General features: G+C 37.9%; 1 protein-coding gene across 3 annotated transcripts in view; it reads right to left on the bottom strand.

Annotated features, from left to right (window-relative positions):
• Positions 1–354: 354 nt before the first annotated feature.
• The window catches only part of PTPRQ (protein tyrosine phosphatase receptor type Q), a 212,927-nt gene continuing 189,845 nt past the window's right edge, over positions 355–23,436 (bottom strand). For all 3 annotated transcript variants that reach the window (XM_072146492.1, XM_072146491.1, XM_072146490.1), the window contains 10 exons: positions 19,530–19,556; positions 19,055–19,136; positions 18,068–18,158; positions 11,729–11,805; positions 9,228–9,362; positions 9,024–9,149; positions 8,217–8,365; positions 3,639–3,774; positions 3,179–3,302; positions 355–941 (listed from right to left, as the gene is read on the bottom strand). In XM_072146492.1, coding sequence (XP_072002593.1) covers positions 904–941; positions 3,179–3,302; positions 3,639–3,774; positions 8,217–8,365; positions 9,024–9,149; positions 9,228–9,362; positions 11,729–11,805; positions 18,068–18,158; positions 19,055–19,136; positions 19,530–19,556 — 985 coding nt within the window. In that variant the 3' untranslated portion in view covers positions 355–903. The remainder of the gene's footprint in view (positions 942–3,178; positions 3,303–3,638; positions 3,775–8,216; positions 8,366–9,023; positions 9,150–9,227; positions 9,363–11,728; positions 11,806–18,067; positions 18,159–19,054; positions 19,137–19,529; positions 19,557–23,436) is intronic.

Here is a 23,436-nt window from a genome sequence, read left to right as displayed (position 1 = left end):
AACATATCTTTTTGTTCTGTAAAACCTATTTTTTATTAAAAAAAACTCTTTGGCAGTGTATGTACTATGCTCTGTGGGGACTGGGGAGTGCTAAAAATGAGTCTCCGGGTGACAAGTTCCCTTCAAAATCAAGCTTAGCTAGACTACTATTTTATACTGTTTCTATTTTACTGTTTCTGGTATAACACAGCATAATATACTAGAAACATGTTAGATTTTATTGTGAGGTTCTATGCTCTTATACCTGTGGGAATCCTAAATCTTTGCGATGAGAATTCAAGAACAACACATCAATTCATAAGAAGGTATCATAAATCAAACCTTTATTCTACACCATGTTTTCATTAAAAAAGAGATAGATAAACAAGGTAATTTATCGCCAACTATATGCAAAATATTGAAACAGAAATGATAAAACAATTGGCAGTCTCAAATAGCCCCAAGTATCCCTGAAGAGCTACTGTGTGTGTAAAAGCCAAAATATTTCCATAGTGTCACAGTGTGACCCTTCAGCTGTTCAGGATCAGAGCATGGTATCCCAAGACCGACAAAATCCTTAACATATACATACATATATATGTATATATATATATCTCAAAAAAGAGGCAGCAATTACTCAAACAGAGGTATCCACACAGAGGACAGTAAGACTTTACATTTGGTTTGGCTCTGCTTATCTCTTTCAAGATAAATTTAAAAAAATCTCCTATGATTCTTTTACTCTTAGACCACGGCAGTGCAAAATATGAGAATATCTTCTGTGCACATTACTTTACTACTGACAGAAGTTTAAGGCACAGGAGTGATTGTTGGATAATCCATGTCTCCTCTGATCTCCTCCATAAGAGGGAGCTCTTTTGGCTTCTGCCACAGGTAGGATGAGGATTGGTCTGATGTGAGTTGTTACATTGTTGTTTCTTCCCATTCAAGTTCAACGTCACCTAAAAATAAGTAGAAAGTAATAATAGTTATCATGCAGTAAAAGGAATTCAACTGGCCTATTTTGTAAAGAGATTGTCCTACACGTTGACCTCCCACCATCTAGGATGTAGTTGTCTGATCTTGGGGTCTGATCCATGGGCCTTTAAATTAACAATAAAACTGAGGTCCTTGCCCCCCTTATGAGCAGGAAACATGAATGTTTGCCAATTACTCTATTTACTTTTATGGGACTGCCAAAATGGTGCCATCCAATCATCACATAGAATAGAACTGAGTAATGGTCACAATCCACACCACTATTCCATTCACACGGAATACTTAAGGACCTCAGTTGTTGTGGTCATTAGGGAAACAAGCAGTTGGACCTTCATGGATCATACACTTATCCTCTTATATATACTGTGGATATGTTATAATTGTCATTTGTGGGTACACCCCTTTAAAGGCAATATTCCATACAGTGGCTTAACTAGGAAAGGTAGGGCCACATTACAGGCTTCTACATGGAGCCCCCCTTCCCACCTAAAAAATTTACATATTTATATACTCACACATGCAAGTTGCATTCACACATTTATACACTCATGCGCACATATTAAGAGTAAATACACACACATACAGTGCCATATACAAACATATAGAATACACACACATACAGTATATACACGCACCATATACCATATACACATACAGAATAAATGTTATATACATATTATGGTGTACAATGTGCAGCATAATGTGTATATAGTGGTGCACATCCTCAATTCTTTAATGTGTCAGGTCAGATACCTGGGCCCCCTGACACTGTGGGACCCATAGTGGCTTCTATGGCTGCTACCAGTGTAGTTATGCCCCCAATTCCCCCTGATTTAACAAAGCTAACCCTGGCATACCTTCATAATTGATAATCGCCGTCTGGTTCCTTTTAAAAAAGACTTACCAGAGCCCCTGTGGGCTCCGGCATCAGTGCCCGCAGCCCTTCTAACCTGCCCGCTGTCTCCTATCCACAGCCTAGCCCCCCTGCTGTCTGCATCAAGAGCCAGCTAACTGGGGGAGAGGAGGGGGTGGGTTAGAAGGGCTGTGGGGGTGTGATGATGGATGGAGGAGGGGCTTCAGACTAATTTACATACAGATAAAAGTCTTTTTCAAGAGGAACCAGCTGGCGATTATCGATAATAAAAGTATCCTGGGGTTAAGCTTTTTAACCTCTACAAAGCACTGCTTGTGCTTTGTAGAAGCTAAATCAGGTGTTAGATTTCCTTTAAGCAAAGGCAAATATCTGTCTAATTACTAAAAAATCAATAGTGACCCAAAATATTTGTTTGTGTTACTTAATTCATTTCCACTAAATATTTATGCATTATGGCAATCCTTGATCTGAGAACCCTAACAATTGCATAGATAAGATATACCAATGCTTTTACCCTTTTGTTTTTGATTATGGATCAAACACCATTTCCAAATAACTGCAAGCTAATGTTGCTATCATTGGTGAATGGGAGCACCAGCTAGCATTAATTTAGGGATCTCACACTAACATGTTGAGATGAACATTTACTTGGCAAAAATTAGTTAAGAAGATTATTAAGTAGAAAGTAGGTGGGGCTTCAAACATTCAGTCTGATGTACAGTATGTGCTAGTGAATGGTATTGCCTTCTTCTGAAATCATGTTTTAAAATGATGCTAATGAGATGCTACTCTCCTACCTAGCCTCTCTCTGATCTGGCTTTTTAGGCTGTAACACTGTTTCACTTCCCCCCTGTTTTATCAGCACTTGTGCAGTAAGAAGGAAGTGTTCACTGCAAAAGTGCTGATAAAACAGGGTGGGGGGTGAGACAGTGTCACAGCCCATAAAGCCAGATCACAGTGGCTAGGGTAGCTTTTCAGGCTCATTTGTATTACTTTAAAACTTGATTTTAGAAGGAAGGAGGTCATGGATAACAAATATAAGAAGATTACCACAGTCACAGTGTCTGGATCTATAAGTTATTGTTATTGTTATCATGATGGATTTTGATGATAGATTTCTTTTAATTATACACTTAAGAAAATAAACAAGAAAAGTTGCATATACGCCAATTTTCAACATACACTGCATGCTAATAAAGTAAATGTAGCCTCATTTCATTTATTTCTCCATGACAATTTTCATTATAGGCTATTATATTTTTTTCTGCATAAAAAGTAATTTAGAATGCAGAAAGCAATATAAAAAAGTACACTATATCTTCTTACCCTCCATGGCATCCAAAGAGTCCATTTTCTGAAGAGCAGAGTAATTTACAAAACAGATGGCCTGGTTACTGCCTTTGGTTGCTAGAAGGTCCACAACACACTGGTATAAAAATATATATTGTGCCTGAAGAAAAAAGACACAATATCAATTCATTGAACACATTCAATTGTAAAGAAACCTGTCATATTTCCAAATAGCTGTTCATTATTACATGGTAGCTCCTAAGTCTAGGGCTCATATGCTATAACATGACTTAGAAGTCCTAGAGGTCTGTTACAAAGTAACTTTATAGCTCTTTGATATTGTATGGCTATCTGTTCAGTTCTGGTTTACTTTGTATGTAATGCTGTCTAAACTGAAGTAAAATGAATTTTATTCTTGCCAGAAATGATTCATATACTTACAAGCAAAATAAACGAATAAAATAAACTACTGAATGATCTTATTTCCTTAACTTACCAGATTTTGTACCATGCACATTCGTTCACTTCTTAGCTCTGCCACCAGACCATAGATGTCCACAAAGTCATGGTGGTTAATGTGTTGGATTAAATGATCCATTGCAATAAAAACTCCGGATCGTCCAACTCCTGCACTAAAATATCATATCAAATATGAATATTTCTGCTTACTTCAAAATATTTCAACATCTCAGTTTCAAGAAAATGAAAGAAGAAAATGTACAATATATTACACCTAAAAGAAAAGTAATTTAAAGGAATTAATTAAAGGAAGTAATTTAAAGGTCATCTACCATGAGATAACCTGATGGTAGTGCCCCATGGCTCTGCCGATAAATAATTTATGCACCCCCCCCCTTTCCCGGCCAAATGGCACACAAACAGTGCTAAGAGAACTGGTGATGTCACCAGCTCTCCCACTGCTATTCTCGCGGTATACTTGATCTTTGCATTGTCTTACTACATTCTGCCATGATCGCGCATAGTACCGGCTTAGTGTGCGTGTGTCATTTGGCAGAGGGGTGGGGGGAGTGGATAAATTATTTATTGGCGGAGCCATGAGGTGCTCAGCAGAGCACCTCAGGTCCATTTGCATAGGTTATAAAGCTTTATATCTATGCAGTCCAGTACTTCTAAATGATGATGCTAATTGGCGATGGGGATGCGGAGGTGAGTATAAACATCTACCATCAGGTATTTAAAGGAAATCTGGCATTTGATTTGATGCATTATGAAGCAAAGATACATTGAGAATTCTGTAGCTACACTGATGCAGGATCATATCTTGTTTAATCCCTGTGCTGAGTGGTTTTGCTGAAAAAATAATTATACATTTATGATAATGAAGCTCTGTCACTTCTGTGCTTGGCTCAGACGCTTCTTCTATTAAATTAAGTATGCACTGCTCCAGAGAATGATGTAATCACTATGTTGTACCTGACAGGCAGAAGTAATCAATTGCTGCACAATCCCTCTGCTGCTGTGTATCAGTGATCCAGCTCAGGTTGATTAGTCCTGTCTGATCAGTTCAGGGTTATGTAATGTGTGCAGGATGAAGCAATCTAGCTTTCCCAAGGTCTTAAAGGGAACCTGTCACCAGGAGACCCATTTTTAGCACTCCCCCAGTCCCCACAGAGCATAGTACATACACTGGCAAAGTGTTCTTGTATAAAAAATAGGTTTTACAGAAAAAAAGATATGTTATATTGTACCTTTCATTAGCATCTGCTGTGTGACTAGGCAGTTGCCATTTGGGAGGGGCTGGAAAAGAGCAGTTCCCCTCCACCCTTGGGAAACATGTGACCTTTTCAAATATATAAATAACTCCCCACACTCGGGATTGGCTGTAGAGGAGCAGGGGGCGTTGCTGATGGGTGTTTTCATATATTTGAAAAGGTCACATGGAGTAGCTGTTCCCCAAGGGTGGCGAGGAAATGCTCCTTCCCAGCCCCTCCCATTTGGCAACTGCCTAGTCACACAGCAGATGCTAATGAAAGGTACAATATAACATATCTTTTTTTCTGTAAAACCAATTTTTAATACAAAAACACTTTGGCAGTGTATGTACTATGCTCGGTGGGGACTGGGGGAGTGCTAAAAATGGGTCTCCTGGTGACAGGTTCCCTTTAAATGTTATAATAGTTTTTTCAGCAAAACCACTCAGCTCAGGGATTAAACAGGATATGCTTCTGCATCAGTGTAGCTACAGCATTCTCAAAGTATCCTTGGATCATAATGCTTGAAATCAAAAAGTATATTTCCTTTACGTTTTTATGTACTTATTTATATTTTCCCACATATGATGTAGTATTGAGAAATTGTAATTTTAGAAACAGCTGATACACAAGACTATCTATGTGAATGTGTGTATATGTTTGTACATAACTTGTTTTTTTTTATTTAGTATTTTGTTAATTTCAATTTAAATTGCATATGCGGATTTCAGGTTTTAAAAGGTCAGTACTTTTTAAGGATTTAAAAGCTTGTGCAGGGGAACCTAGGACTACAATGGTCAATATAATATTGTTTTATAACATACAGTAGTTATAAAAGTGAGCCTGGACAGAGTTTGAAGGCAGAATAAGAGGGACAATAAGTTAAGGTTGGATGTGTTAGAGTAGGAAATATAGCAGTTATTATTTAAGTAAAATGAATGAATGAAAATGTTTCAACAGTGTTTATGGCAGCTTTAGCAGTATAGTTCTTTAACCCCTTCCCGACATTTGACGTAATAGTACTGCATGGTGGGAGGTGCGTTCCCACAAAATGCAGTACTATTACGACAAACTTCTGGCCCCGGCTCCTGAACGGAGCCGGGTCCAGAAGCTGCGGGTGTCGGCTATATGTTATAGCCGACACCTGCCTCTAACACCCGCGATTGGAGATTTCTCTGATCGCGGGTGTTAACCCCTAACACGCCGCGGTCGCACTAACCGCAGCGTGTCAGGGGCATTTAACAGAGAATCGGACCACCCCGCGGCGCTTACCGGGGGGGGGGGGGGGATCCACTGCTCCGATCGCAGCCCCAGGACTGCCGGTGCCCAAGGCTGCGCGATCCTCCTTCCGGGAGCCGGGTCCGTGCCTTCTGGGGTAAGTCCGTGACTTCCTCAGGGGTAAGTCCCTGAGGAAGTCACCCTGCAGTGACGATACGTGTGGGGTTCTCCACCCTCCTGGCTCTCTGTCCACCTCCATCACCCTCTACACTTAGTCCCATGCGGTCTATCTAGCTGGGTATTGTATCAGTAGGGCAGGTATTCTACACCCTTAATACATTCATTTACTACAGGTTCAATGCAATTTTTTACTTTACTGTGCCAGCTTTGATACTCTAACATATTGTATTGGTGGGCAGTTTTGAATCAGGGGGGTCTGGGTCATTTCTGGACCCGTGAGAGCTGGGTACATATCATCATTGTACCCTTTTAGTGTTTTTATTGTATTTTTTGTCTTGTCTTGTTTTGATTAATAAAATTTATATTTGTACATTGGTCCAGTGTATGCATCTATCTTTTCTGGTGTTTGTTATACATGTTGCCTAGGATGCATGGGCAATCTTTGATTCTGGCAGTGCCTGTCCTTTTTTGTGTATTATTGTCTAGCGTTCTGAAGTTATAACCACTTATAGTGACACAGGGCAGATTTGAAAAAATGGGCCGTGTCAGGAAGGTGAAAAGTGGCTTCAGCGTTAAGGGGTTAAAAATGGTTGGGAATTATTGTCTGTATGCAGGTTTGGGTGCTAAAAACTTCGTAGATAATAGCTTGAAAGACATCTACCGCAAGGATGAAGGATTGTAAACCAAGTACAGTGACATACTGGTGTGTTCCCATATGGAAGGATCTGCTTTTCTTAAAGAGGACCTGTCCTCAGATTTTGATCGCCCGGACAAACACTGCCTGCTGATAAAGGGTTACAAGTCTTCCCCCTATCACCTAAAATTAGTTGCCAGTGGGGAACTCTACCTTAATTATAGACATTTTTCTGTTATGCAAATTAGCTTTGGAGAGCCATGTCTGGTGTTTGTGACTCTTCTCTCTCTCAGGCTGGCAGGCTGCCCCATTATTTTGAATGATAGGTCTGTGTCTCTTCAAATCACTGCTCTGCCTCCTTGTACTTAAGGACCATCTGCTAATATATCTACAGATATATAAAGCTCTATGTACAGATGGGAAATTTCTTTACATGGTGCCTTGTGTTACATTCATGACATCTGACCAGTAACCTCATCGCAGGTCCTTTAGCCTTCTAAGAATAGAAAACTGTACATCATGTATGTGATTACATGAAATCACAGCAGCCTCTATGGAGGATGGATAGGAGTAGAAGTCCATGGAAGCTGCTGTGACTTAATTTGTTCAAATACATACATGAAGTACAGTTTGCTCTTATTAAGAGGCTAAAGTACCTGAGATGATGTCAATCTGGTCACATGACATGAACTGTGACCAGTAAGGAGGTATAAGGCATGGAGAGGAATAGATGGGAGGGGCTAAGGAGGCATAAGGCATGGGGAGGAGTAGATGGGAGGGGCTAGCCGAGCAGGACACCCCTCCTCTCTGATGCCAGGTAATATAAGATAAAAGGTGATTTATGGGGATGTAAGCGAAACAATTTTTAGCTAAAAGAAGGGTGTGAGTTAGTTAATAGTGTTTTATAGGAACTTGTCATTGGCTGTATATGTGCAAATGTGATAACAGGTTCCCTTTAAGCTTCATAGGCCCTTGTTTTTAAGAAAAAAAGGCTTTATGCAAATTTGTATACTTTTAAAAGTACTTTTATTTGTAAAAGCAAGGGGATAAGAAGCTAAAAGAAGAGCAGATCCTGCCAGAGGGGGCACACACTGGTATGTCAGTATGTTTGGTTTATAATCCTTCATCTTTGGGGTAGATATCCTTTAATTGTTGTTTTCCAAGCATTCATAAAAAATTAAATCAAGTTCTGTATCTCTAAAAGTATTACATTACCCTACTGACCTAATGTACAGTAAAAAGTGACCTTTTTAGTTTCATCAATACAGTTTATAACAAATTTCTAGCTTAGAAAAATGAAGGACAACATTTCACAATTTTTGATCAGTACCTGCAGTGTATAATCGATGGTGTATTTTCATGTGGTCGGCTTGACCGAACCATTTTTACAAAATGAATTAAAGCTGTAGTGTTTTCTGGGACTCCATGTTCTGGCCAAGAAGTAAAATTACACTGACGAACCATCATGTAATCACCATGCTGGAGAAAAAAGAACAACTTGTGAGCTATATTCACAATATGTGGTGGTAATTATAGTGCTAGTAACATAGAATTAATAAGATTATGGCTATGTTCCCATGACCACGCCAATTCTCAACCATAAAAAAATGACATTTTATATCTTTTTTTCATGGCCAAATTTTTCACCGTTCCTCATAAAATAGACTAAGGCATTGTTTAATAGAACAGACACACAGTCCAAACAATTTTTGTGGGTGTTTTGTTTGACTTTTTGACTTCTCCACATTCACCCCTGCTGTAACAAAGCAACGAAAGCACATCAAGTAATAAAGTAGCCCTAAAGGGTTCTACATTCTACATTACTACTTTACATTACTATATTACTACATTTTTAATTCTAAATTTTCTGGATATAAGCGGTTGGTCAGTTATCCATAATGGATCATATGGGTCATACCTTGGTGTGAAGCCATACAATATACTGTACCTTAAAATCAACAAACTAACTAACTGAAACTTTAGCTTCAACAAGATTTTAATTCTGAAATACCATAACATAGTATGTCATATATGCAATAGTCTAAAATGAAAATTTCATTTGTAATTAGTAGAGAGAATGACTTCATGATGATGGAGGTAACAACAGGATGAAATACACAGCAATGATATTAATTACCCGTTCAACTTTTAAGTCTCGGATGGTCCAGTCAATTTGGACATCTTCTACCACCTTGGTAATCACAATATCTCCAAATACAGTAACTGGCTTGTTGTCCTCTGGCCAATATTGATGACATCTTATCTGTAAACAATATGTATTTGTTAATAAAAGTTGCATAAATATAGTCTGTTCATAACAAATCCAGCTCCAGTTACTTACCCTGCCTTTTTCAAAGCACTGAGTAAGCATTACTATGGTCTTAGCTCTTGTTTCCCATACCATTCTCCAGAAGTCACCTACAGTGCCAGCCAATGGTCCTTGTGTAGCAATAAATTCATTAGGACAAATATAACCCTACAATGACAAAACCCATTACTGACAGATATCTGGTTGCTATGTACTGTAATAGTAAACACTCTTTGTAAGATTTGTTTCCATTGTGCACATAAGACATATCATCATCTCCTTTATGGTCTTTGAAAGAGTTCCCATGCCTATTACACTGGTTTATGTTGCTAGGTCAAAGTAAAGTGGCACAAATTGTATTTCCAAGTCTTTTGTATGTTATAGTGCACCTGCAAGGGGTTTCACAATGCTCCTAGTCTTGATACATTTCCCACAAAATAGTTATGTAAAGTAAATTGGAAAGAGGTGGTTTAAGAGTTTTCTTAATATTTTGATTGAGGAGATAGTCAAGAAAATATATGCAGTGTGAGCTAAGTAGAATGGAATGGGAGGATGTGGTCAGAGAGATAGAATAAATCAATAGCGGCTTGGGGGGCATTGGTAAGATGGTACAGTATGAAGAGATAAGAAATGAGTGAGGGTGCAGCCTTGAGCTACAGGTTTCTAGAACTATGCTCTGCATCTGCAGTATTTACAAGTCATTTTTAATATTTTTAAACATTATTGGATTATTTACAAGTCATTTTAATATTCTTATATACTATTTTATAATATTCACACCACTAGGGCAGCTTAAGAATGTTTTTACTTTATTGTCTAAGATTTGGACATGACAGAAAATGCTTTTTCACCATCATTACACTTTTTTAGAAAAATAAACCACTAAGTGAAGCCTCATGAGCTACGGTGAAAGCTGTAAATAGACCCGATGGGGGTCATTGTTCATTGGTAGAGTGGATATGGGCCAGTGTTACAAAATGGTAACACTGGAAAAAGCATCTCGTCCTGCAAAAAAAATGCTGTCACATGACCTCAATAACGAAAAACCTAAAATTTTATAGCCTGCAAAATGGGCCAATGTGGAAACTAAAATCCTGGCAGCTGCAGGGCGCTCCTTCTCTTCTGCATCTCGCTGTGCGCCCATAAAACAAGTAATGGTCACATGTGGGGGGGGGGGTCTCTGTACTCGGGACTAATTGCATAACAAACTTTAAGATGGGTTTTCTCTTTTTATCTTTTGTAAATGTGTAAATTTTAGGGCTACATGAGCGTATAGCTGACAAAATTTGACCACTCAAAATTTCACCTCCATTTCAATTCAATTACTATGAAGATCTCAAGGGGTTAACAAACTTCCTAAAAGATGCTTCTGATAGTTTGAGGGGTGCAGATTTGAAAATAGGTAATTTCGAAAATGGCAAATTTTTGAAAATTTTTTTTGTAAATAAATGAAAAACTTAGCAGCAAAAATTTAACACTAAAATGAAGTACAATAAGTGAAAAAGTACAACATGTGAAAAAACTGTCTCAGAATCGTTTTTGATAAGTAACAATGTTCAAAAGTTATAACCATACAAAGGGACGCATGTCAGAATACAAAAAATGGGGCTGAGCCTTAAGCTGTCCTTAAGGGGTTAAATTGTTTTTTGCCATCCTCTGGATTAGAAAATGGTCCAATTTTGTGAACTTTTTTGCAAATAAACTTATTGTGTAACTATGCGACTATGTTGCCTAGCAGGAGGCCTTTTAATTAATATCTAGGCATCCAAATGTTACACGTGCATTTTAACATACCAACGGAATAAGAAGTGTTTGACACCACAGTGAAAACATCCAGAGTGTGGGTATTCACATTCAGTTTCATTAATCTGCCATATGTAAACATTTCTTCAATTTGATGTTATTAAAAAAAAATGTACCTGTGTGAAGATAATTTCTCATAAATGTCGCCATGTTGTCCCTTAGAAACAAGATGGCTTCCTCAGATACGGCCACCTCTGCTGGAGTGATTGCACAAAGAAACAAATTGTTTTTGTATATGAAATGTCCGGGAGTTACTACATGTCGCACAGCCGTCCTGTGGTAATGATTGCTGAATCCTGGTGGTCCAGCAGGACTCTATAGCACATGTCGGGCCACCGCTGCCAGAGTATGACGTGGTCATATCTGAGGAAGCTATCTGGTTTCTAAGGGACAACATGGCTACATTTATGAGAAATTATCTTCGCACAGGAACATTTTTTTAATTAACATCCAATTGAAGAAATGTTCACATATGGCAAATAAATTCAATTAAATGTAAATGCCCTGATGGGAATACCCCTTTAAGGCTTTAAGTACCCTTGGTTATATCACGAAACATATCGACATATTAGCTGGTAAAAAGCTAATGAGCAATCCGTACAGAATTTGGTGTTTACTTCTTAGTTTGTGAGCGAATATATCTTTATATTTGCTCATTTACATTTGATATCTATTTTTCAAACCATCGTCACTAACCAGAATGGTTGACCATAGAGTATTTTTATACTTACAGACACATAGCTTGCATTGATGTAATCTGAGCCTGGGACACCAGCATCCGCTATAAGCTTTACTCTGTTGTTGTTATCTGTGGCAAAAATGTGGAAGACAGATTAGTCTTGTACATACAGTATTACACTTATAATACAACTATAGTACATTATGTACCCTCTTATACTAGACTTTATTTAGCTTAATAGTGTTGCCAATTGTGTTAATGAAAACAGTCAATGGAATTATAGCTCATGATGTAGAAGCTCACGAACATGGAAAAATTTGAAAAAAGTGTACCTCTGTATTACACTACACTGCACTGCAAACACTATACTTTATTATGGTTTTCTTTACATGAATATAGGACTTCTCACTTTATCACTTTCTTTACTGTAAATGTAGGGGTAGGAAATAGTCTTGGGATGGCTGTCAAGTAAAGAATGTTAAAGAGGTTGGTTACTTGGGTCACATTACAAAGTTAAGGCACTATTAAGTCTACAATTTCTTGCACCTGCATATAAAAGCTTGTGGGTACAGAGTTACTCAGACAATCAGCCTTGAAACATTACAAGGGTCATTTCAAGATCACACAGAATCTGCAATGTAGAAGTTCTATTGTTAATATTCTATACATTGTATTTTTTCTTTTATTTTTAATTAAAAGTTCATTTGGATGTTGTTCCCAAGAAACAGCATTGCCTTTGCTTTTGGTATTGTAGCTTTAATTTGAATAGAACTGAGATGCAATGTCACTATGTTTGGCGATGTACAAGATTCATTTTTCATTGAAGACACGATTGGTCTTATCAAAAGTTTCTCAAATTAATACAGTGCCGTTAGACTAGACAGTCTTTTTCCGCTCCAGATTTAAGAAAGTGTCTGATGATGGATGTTAAATCTGGCGTAGTATAAATCGTAAGCAACTAGGATGTATTTATTCCAAATATTTGCAAACATGAAGTTACCAAATATTACCAATAACTGACGTGTTTCCGACTAAAACATCCTTTCAGTGATATTCTGGAATCTGGAATCCCAGAATCCTTTCAGTGATATTTAAACCATGATACAAGATGTCATTTTTATGACATCTTGTATCATAGTTTAAATATCACTGAAAGGATTCTAGGATTCCATCATAAACAATATCCAAAAGAATCACATGACAGACGCAAACAAAATTAATCAAAGCAGATCTAAGTTACAAAATTGTCATATGACATGTACAGGCAGTTCCCGGGTTACTTACAAGATATGTTCTATAGGTTTGTTCTTAAGTTGAGTTTGTATGCAAGTCGGAACTGTATACTTTATAATTGTAACCCAAGTCAAAATTTTTTTGATCTCTGTGACAATTGGATTTTAAAAAATGTTGGGTTGTCATAAGAACCAGGATTAACAATACATCATAATTACAGACACCTCTGATAACTGTTATAGATGTTTATTGTAGCCTAGGACTAAAGTACAGTAAATTACCAAAATCCAGAGGTCCGCTTGCAACTAGGGGTTGTCTGTAAATCAGGTGTTCTTAAGTAGGGGACCGCCTGTATTCAGTATGACATACAATCGCCAATACAATGAAATTGTTACCTATACTATGATAGGATGACACATTATCAGAAATATTAAAAATACCATTCTGATTTATCACAAAAAACCTCAGTGACCTTAAATCAAATATTATCCCCTAATCATTTTGTCCGAAACGGATCAGTTCTGGGAATTATTTGGAAACTTTATGTTTTTAAATATCTGTAATGTTGTTTTTAAATTATAATAAAATGTGATTTTAATATTTTCCTACGCCTGTTTGCCACTTGCTGGATACATTCTTTTTGCTTTGGGGACTGACCCCAACCCAGGATTTCCTTGCATCGCCATGTGCTGGCTGGGATGGAGGTGAGCTGAGAACATTTTCCCTTTTTTAAAGTTGTAGTAAAAGATTGTATTGTTGTACTTTGCATCTCCTATTAATTGGGTTAGTGTGCACCAGAAAACGGAGCCAAAATTCTAGTGCATTAGCTTTTGGCTAATGGCTCACAGACATTTCCTAAAATGCCCCACTCCTTTTTAAGAGGCCACATCCCTGTTGTCAAACTAAATGTAAACATGTCTAAAAACTCTTAAATGTAGCACAAACAGCTTTTTGGTGCAAATTATGACGGAATTCTGCCATAAACAGATTGATAAATATACCCCATGGAGTTTAATACTGTAATAACTTAATAACAAAATAATTACAACACTTAATCATTAGAAAATAATTCAGGAAATTAGGCAAGCATAGGGATAGGCCTCCTGATGTAGCCAGCGGTTGCTGCACCAGCAGACAAAATCTGTTAGCCAGCATAGTTTTGCAATAAAACCAATAGAATGTTCAAGGTGACATTTTGCATAGTTTAGGTCAATGATGGCAAACTTTTTAAAAACCAACTGCCTAAATTAAAACCACGTTAAAAACACGTTTCTTTATCACAGATTGCCAACACAGCAATTTAAGTAGTAACTTATTGCTTCCTGTTCTGCCAAGAACTTCCAACAGTCTCTTTGTCCTTAGGACACCAATATCATTTAAAGATAGAAGGGAAATTTTTATTACCATGGCAGTCCCTAAACTCTGAGCTCCACAAGGGCTCTGAGTGCTACTTCTGGCCCCGTTCCATAGATTTGCCAACACTGGTCTAGATAGCACTCTGACATAGAGCCCGTGGTGGGCCACTCTGCTACGGCCAGGCCTTCCTTCACGCCTCTTTATGCATTGTGAGTATTTCAGGGCTTCTACACCAGTTTCCTGCTGGTCTCTTCATGTTGGGGAAAGGCACTATATGTGCGCCATTCTGAGACCCAATGCAACTACATCATTTGTACCCCCTTGAGTAACGCCAATGTGTTCTTCCCAGAAATGAGATTACTTTAACCCCTTTAAGACAAAGGTTTTTTGTTTTGTTTCTGTTTTTCTAGTTTTTAATGTGTCTTTAATGTGTGGAGGCACACATAACTTTTTCATACTTCACTGTATGGATCTGTGTAAGATGTCATTGTTGGCAGGATGGAATAACATTTTCATTAATATCATTTTGAAAATGGTACAACCTATTGATCACTTTTTGTTAAAATTTTTAAGCAAAATGGTGAATAAGTGGGGATTTGGACATTTAGTCACTATTTTCCGTTACGGGGTTCATCACTAAGAATAATTGTAATGTAATAGACTGGACATTTTAGGATGTGGCAATCACAAACTGTAATATAGATGTCATATTGATATTGATGTCATATTGGGCTCCTTTAACAGGCTCCCAGCTTTCATTGCACAGATCAGCACCCTCTGACGACATTGTGGAAGGTGCCAATTGACATTTTAGGATGGTAGTGCCCAGGAGTGAACCTATTATGTGCCATGGTCAGAACCTAACAGATTGACCAGTGCCAGCACCGTCTGCAGCTGTTACCGGCATTCATCAACTGTGTATAGAAAGGACTCAGTACATACATATTTACGTTGGCCAGTTGTGGAAGGGATAACAAGCTTTATACACTAACCTATAACTGACAATGCTGAGAGCAGATGTAAATAAATAAAATAATAAAATTAAAAAACCACAATGTGATGTACGTAGATAGAACAAGGATAAGGACAATGTGCTCTAAAAGTATGCCCCTCAAACTCTCCCTGGCTGCTTTCTGGGTCAACCCTAAACAAAAGAATGTTGCACACTTCCTGAGCAGTTCAGGGTACACCAGATTAGCCCCTTCCGGACTTTATTTTTTTTTGCCTCAATGACACAGCGGTATTATTCAAATTTGCCCTGTGTCACTATAAGCGTATGTAGCTTTGGAACGCTATAAGATATCCAGGGGATTTTGAGTCTGTTTTCTCATGACACATTATACTTCAAATTAGTTTATGATGATATCTTTTGTGTTTAGCTATGAAAAAAATGGCAAAAATTTTGAATGATACACCAAGTTCTAAATTCTCTACTTTTAAAGCAGATTGTCATTGCACCCAAATAAATTCATAACCTACATTTCCTAAATGTCCGCTTTATGTTGGCATGATTTTTTAAGAATTTTTTCAGAATTTGGGAGCCATTTTTCACATTGTTTGAAAAATACCCAAAACCTGCTCATTTTTCAATTGACTGTGAGAGGCCTAAATAATAGCAAGACTCGTAAACTACCACATTATCGAAACTACAAACGTTTGTTAGCCCTGTTTTATAGGAGTTTAAAAAAATGGAGGTGCAGTCTACAAATTGTAGGGACTTATTTTTTTTTCAAATGAGATGTACTTTTCTGATACATAATTTTGGGGGCATCTATAGCTAATTGATGAGATTTTATTAACTCAGTTGGTGGAAGAAATGAAAATCATCAATTTTCAGTAAGATTTTTTTCCTTTTTCTTTGATCGTTCACCATACCATAAAAATGATATGTTATTTTTATTCTATGGGTCACTATGATTATGTAAATACCTCATTTATATGCCATTTTTTATTTGTTCCCAATTGTGCTGAATAAAAATCTCCAAGCATCCCTATCTTTTCAGAGGCATATTTTTTTAAAATTTTTTGTCTGATAAATCTGGTTAAGGACTTATTTTTTGCGGAAACAGTTATTCTTTTAAGCGGTCTTATATTGGAGCATGTAACTTTTTAAATCACTTTTTAGTGTATTTTTAGAGTATTTTCAAGGGTATTATTATAAAAAAGTTATCTTTTTTCAGAACATTTTCAAAAATTTTTTATGGTGTTTACCGTGTAGGTCCAATAACAATTATGTTTTATTATACAGATTGTTACAGATGCAACAATACCAAATATGTGTGGGGGGTGTGGGGGGGGATTTGTGTGTATTTGTGTTTTTTATACTTAATTAAGTGTTTGTATGAGTAAGTGACAATTTAGGCATTTCTATTTCATTTTGTTACTTTATATTTGTATTAATGTTTAAAACTTAGTTCCAGAGGTAAGTGGCATCCTTAGTAATAAGACTCTTTCATGTTGTGGTCATGCTTGATATACACCTGACACATGTTGCTTTTGGTGCACATTCCCGCATGAATGTACTATTACGTCCATGTGCGGGAAGGGGTTAATGAAGACCGTGTGCCTGTTTTGATTAATCTGGCACTCTCTGAACACTGCACATAGTACAGACCGCACTTGTTTCGATAAATGTGGCCCAATATGTTCAGATAAGAAATGCTCGGTCAAATGTCCAAATCAGTAAATATGTCGCACTACAAGGGATTGTCCTGTCACCATGATTGTTCACCTTGTACACATCTGACTTCAGTCACAGTTCTAACATTTGTCATCTATAAAAATTCTCAGATGACTCGGTGGTTGTAGCGTGCATCCATGAAAACAATGACACACAGTACAGACAAATTTATTTATGCCTTTATTGAGTGGAGTGATGGAAATGGCCTGATGATAAATGTAAAAAAAGACCAAATAAATGCTAATGAATCCAAGGAATAAGTGGAGCGAGGTGCATCCAGTGATCATTAAAGACCAGGCCATTGAATTTGTTAAAGCCTACAAATAACTGGGAGTTCAATGATTGCCTGAACAGGACCATTAATTGTGAAAAGGTGTATGATTTTCTGTGCTGTTATATGCTGGGGTGGCAGTGTGAGATCTAAGGATCTAAACAAACTACAAAAGGTTGTGCATAGAGCTGAAGGCATAATCTGCATGTGACTGAAATCACTAGAGCAGTGATGGCGAACCTTTTGGAGACCGAGTGCCCAAACTACAACCAAAATCCATTTATTTTCCCGTGAAGTGCCAACATGGCATTTTAAGCAGTAACTTATTGCTACATGTCTTTCTACATCTTTCAATCATATCGGCCCCAGGAGGCAACCAATACAGTTGAAAGAAGGAGAGCAAATTCAGACTCTCATTGTAGCTTCTCTCCAGGGTCTTTCTGTAGAGGAAAAATGGTTGGTCCAGCAGGAGGACCTCCAGAGATATTGCAGTTCTGTCACCACTTCTCACTTTTCCCGCAGTTCCTAACAGCCAATGAAGTGTCGCTTTAAAATAGTGCTGAGAGCAGCATCTCTTAAGTTGCCTGGAACTTGGTGGATTTGATCCTATTTAGTGAGCTCTGTCCTGAGGGGACGGTCTGAGTGCCCACAGAAATGGCTCCGAGTGCCACCTCTGGCACCCGTGCCATAGGTTCGCCACCACTGCACTAGAGGATGCCTTGCCGAATTCACATCAATAATAGAGAACACTGATCACTCCATGTACCACCTGATCCATGATCAGAAAAGTAGCAGAAGTGACCGATATCAATAGATCAGGTAAGGTAAAAGAGATAAGAACTGATACATACATGGCTTTATGTTTGTAAAACGATTTTTGGATCTGTTCCATGGCAGATCAGCATCTGATACAGCAAGATCTTCAAGAAACTTTGGGAGCTCCTGTATAAAACATAATCATGAAAAATTACTTAATAATTGTATTGTAATTACAATATGTTTATCTATCACACATGCGGCACCGTACCCCGTAAAAAGATAGGACATGTCCTATCTTTTCACGGCATACATGCGCAATATATATCCCTATGGAGAGGGTGGGGGTGAGCAGCGCTCACCTCCTCTCCACTGCATGCTGCCATGTGCCCGCCGTGCTACGGTACGGCGGGCAACGGCAGTGTGAATCCAGCCTTAAATCTAGAAATGAACAGTGTGCAGATTTTACATTTCAAGTGTAAGGGCCCATATACACAACCATATTGGGGTACCATGATCTCGCTGCACAAATTACGGCTAGATCACAACCCCTATAAGGGTCTTTGACACCCAGTTACGGTCCAGTGAGTGAGCCAGGTGGCTCAGCTTCCTATGGAGAGAGGGTTGAGGAGTGTTCCCTCCTTTCTCCATTTACCAGTATGTTGCAACCGGAATCTTGTGCATGAGGCCTAAGTAGGCAGAAGAGAATTATAAAAAAAATCACAAAGTATCATTGCTTACCCCAAATTATTTGGCCACTATCCAATAAACTTGTGTCTTAAATAAGTTAAGAAGTTATTTTATAAGTCTCCCTCACAAATTGTTCCCAACCACTTAAATATATTTATACAGAATATGTAAATATATATTTGTCAATCGTTCACAATTTATAATGTACGACAATGTGGCATGTAAAACCAAATCAGGGTAGCATTACTGTCTAAACAATTGCTCAGGTAATTGGGTATTGATTATCAAGGCCACAGTTTTTCTTGGTCTCACATGCTTAAAATGGACATGAAATGTGACACATGACAATTACTGGAGAGCTTGTGATGTTGTGACAACTGTTAGGAACATACCGAAAATTCTTCTTGAAATTTTAGGTTGTTATTGGCACAGAGCTCCTCGATGTGCTGCAGAAAGCCTTTCTTACTCACTGGCCTAGGGAGAAAGTACAGAATTAAGTTACACATTCAGTAACTCTCTGCAAAGATGTATTCAAATGACCAAGCCTTAATTCACTCTATCACATATAGTTATTTGGAAAGTGCATCATCATGTTATTCTGGAAACTTCACATGTTTGTCGAGCAGCGAATTTGTTCTCACAATGACATGGCTTTTCAGTCTGTTCAAGCTATAACACACACATGCAAGTTTCACCCTAGAGAGACAAAGCATTTCTCCAGTTACCATGCAATTAGTCATGCTTTTATGATTTATATGAAGGTTGTCCTTGTAAATGCATGAAAAAGCACCATACATTAACTTTCATCACACTATTAAATCTACAGGCTCAGAAACAAAAAAAAAATCACAACTTTGGTCAACTTACTTGAGTGATTTCCTATAACTAAGTAACCTGCAACAGAGATTATATTAAAACATGTGCACACGGATTATCAGTACACTTGGTTGACTCTAAAGATTTATTTTTTCAGTTTTTAAATCGATGCGTCTTTAAAAGAAATGACATAACATACATGTACAAAACACACAAAACTGCAAGCCACATTTGTCCTATATTTCCTATATATATACAAATGAGGAAATATATTTAATTTGCAGGTGTACAAAAACAATATACAAAATAATAACAAAAAAATAAAACAGTAAAGGAGTAACATCCTATTGTAGTTGGGTAAATAAATGTACCAGGGGTCATCTTGGCGAGCTTATGAAGATCGGCTGAGCGGAGGGAGCGGCTGGACGGGAGTGGGCCGGCGCGGGACGTTACTGTCCCCGCGCCTGCGCACTCGCTGCTGCCAGCGACTTTTCATATGTGAAAAGTCGCCGGCTGCGTTTTTTTCTACGCCAGGCCCTGCCTGGCGTAGGATAAATGCTGCGCTGCTGGCAGCCAGATACATCAAGAGGCAGAAGCCTCTTGATGTATCGGGTTGCGAATTTGCAGCGGCGGGGCGATCATACGCTGGCGCACGAGCGCCATCATATGATAAATATCCCCCACTGTGTCTGGATCTATGGCTAAATTTATCATGCTTCAGTTTGATGGTAGATTTCCTTTAATTCATGGTACTTATTGTAGACCTTTATTTATTCAGTGGTTGAAGATCAGCTACAAAAAGTTTCTTATTTTGTTGGGTCTGGATTAATTGTAAATAACATGAATTTATATCAGTTCTGTGTAATGCTTAATTTTCAGGGAAATTGAGGGAGTTGAAACACGATTCTACAACCCCTTTAGTCAATGTATTACTTGTTAAGCTTATACTGGTGTCAGAAATTCTGTTTTAGAATGAGCATAGAAAAAAATAATGTTAATCCAGGTTTTCAAAAGATCATTATAGATCTCACAGACTTAGATGGTGTCCAGTTTCCACAAATAAATGTTTGGATAATGAAGTTATACAAATTATCCAAAATAGTTTCTGTATCAATTTCCCACAGATTTCTAGATCTCTGTTATTCTGTAGGAAGAAGCTTCATTGTTTACTTGCTGTGGGATGTAAACCAGTCCATGGTCATGTGATGTCACACAGGTGCGTGGCTCGTTAGTATCAGAGAGAGTAATCAGAACTGTGTTATAACAAGCCGTGGACCTGTGTTACATCACATGACCATAGACCGGTTTATAGCCACATCAAGTAAACATAGAAGCTTCTTTTAGTAGGAATATAGATAAAAGTAAGGAATTTATTCCGAGATTTGAGCGTATATTCAAGGTATATTAGAAAATTGTATAACTTTTCAGTATAAGGACACTAACATTCATTTACTGAACCTAGACAATCCCTTTAAGTCCATGGCATTACAGTTCCACCAAAAAACCTGATAAATAAATATTCTCCAAAGTCATGATTTCCTCTCAGATATATTGATAAAGGCTAAATTTGGGCAATTAAACATAAGTGATAGAGTGCAAGGTTCTTTGACCATTACATTACAGATATTGTGGTGCAGAAACCTAATCATTGGGGCTCATTTACTAAGGGTCGCGCGCACACTTTTGTCGGACTGTACACCATTTTTGGGGCTAAAATGGCTTGCACAGGTATTTAAGAAGTGTGTGCTGGGATTGTGCTGCACATGACCCTTTTTGTTGGCAACTGCGCTGGCTTCCATGCGACACAAATTAGGTGGCTTACCGTTGGTCGGTCTGACTGATTCGCACTGAGCTCGGGACTTAACTTTCAAATTGTGTTGCAAGCCCTTAGATAATCCATTAAAAATATGATAAACTCTGTTGGACCTGAGCAGGGAAGTGACACATTCATGATATCGCATGCACGATCTCAGTGAATTGCGTGCATTATAGTCGGACAATGCACCTTATGTGAACTCCATTGACCGGGTAAGTAAATGTGCCCCATTGCCTCCGTTTTCAATATGAGTTCACTCATAAACAATGCTTAAACCAGAGCTGAGACCTTAAGACTATAGTATATTACCGTAATCATCAAGTCCTTTCTGCAGCTTGTAACTGGTATTTATATGTATTTTTATTTAAAGTTTTTTGAAAGCTGCATCACATCAGTTCTTCATGTAGAATAGCTTTTTCCTAAACCTGTACTGCTCAAAGAACCTGCATGCTCTCTTGTAAGACATTGCTTTAATTGTATGGAAAACATGTACTTTACCCCTATATCTTGTCCACCTTGGAAAAGTTGGACAGCAGTGAGTTAAGCAATTTCATACATTACAAATATCCCTGACAACTAAGAACATATTGCTGTCTTTGTTTCTTTTCAGATATAATTCGACATCCTACACCCTGCCTAAGTAACCTTTACCTCTGTGCATGTAGACTAACAAATGTGTCTGCAGTAAGAACGCTTATTTCCACGTCAACCATAAAAATCTAATTTATGGATGCATGTGGCTGAATACCACTTTTTTGAGAACTTAAAGTGTATCATTCTTTTTTTTTATTATAATATAAAAAAAACGATGATTTTTCTTTAAAAAACCGTGAATATCCTTTATATGGTATACGGTTTCACGTCTGGGTTTTAAGTCTAGAAAAGGTCTTATTTTGCTCAAATTACAATTCAGGCATACACTGAGAAACCAGGCATTTCTGTTGCCAAAACAGATTAATGTCACAGTGTCATATAAAGCAGAAATTGATTTTTAAACGGCAAACGGGTACATGAACTTAAAAGGGAATTACCTCGAATATATTAATATCACTCTAAAATCCGGTGTCTTGTGGAGTTTACAGTATACTTTTCCATAGACTTAGGACTAAGTGCCAATGACATCACAGTAAAATTTAAGAACGGTGCTTAAATGTTACTGAATAGTCACATTGCATGCATTGCTTCAATGAATGTCTTTAAAAGCTCAGTAACTTGTGTGTTTGAAATTAGGTAATGGCAGCAAATGATGAAAATACATTTAAAAATAAGATGTGATGCTTAGGTACAGATTATCTGGTTCGTGGTTGTTGCAATGTATAAAATATACAGCGTGGGTAAAGTAGTCCACTAAAATGTTGCCGTGAGGTATTGAAACATATTTAAAGCAGGGCATTGCATGAAAAACTATGTTTAAGCCCCCATGCACACAACTGTATCACAGCCGCCTTAGAGGTCTGTGGTCCAGAGCACACAGTGGGGCACATGTATCATAAGTCTGGTTTTGTCCGTGTGTTTTTTGGGACTTTTCATGGATTTTCTGCTCGTCAGATTTATACTAGTGGTTTTTCCTTATTGATATGTGGAGTTTTGTCTTTATTGAATTTGTGACTTTTTTAAAACTAAAGTCACAATCAGTTATAAGCTAATTTCGATGCCTGCTCAGGGGCAGCCATAGATTTGCACCAAAATTTGCGACTTTTTAAAAAACCAACTTTCACATCTAGATTCAGGTAATAACTCAGGGAACACTGCAGAAAACTAAGCAATGGCGAACTTTAAAGGCAGTCTCTTTTAGGCTTTAAAAAATATGCAAATGAGCACATGCACCCAGGGGCATAACTAAGAGAGGCATGGCCACATAGCAGACTTCTGCTTGTATATTACACTCATATATACAAACAAATGTATTTACCTATATACATAATCATAGAATTCTTCACACACACATAGGGGCATATTTTTCAGGACCCTGAAATAATCGCAAATGCTAGCCTATTGCTTGCACTTAAGACTATTTAGCCCTCTCCGCCACCTTCACGCCAGTGGGGCATGAAGGGGTGTGAAGGGGGGGGGGGCGGCTGGGATGTATCCCGGTGCGAATATGCAGCAGCGGGGAAATCATACGCTGGCGCACGAGTGCCA

Source organism: Engystomops pustulosus, chromosome 4 (genome assembly GCF_040894005.1).
Source record: "Engystomops pustulosus chromosome 4, aEngPut4.maternal, whole genome shotgun sequence".
Lineage (NCBI taxonomy): Eukaryota > Metazoa > Chordata > Amphibia > Anura > Leptodactylidae > Engystomops > Engystomops pustulosus.
This window is presented reverse-complemented; position numbering and strand designations above follow the sequence as displayed.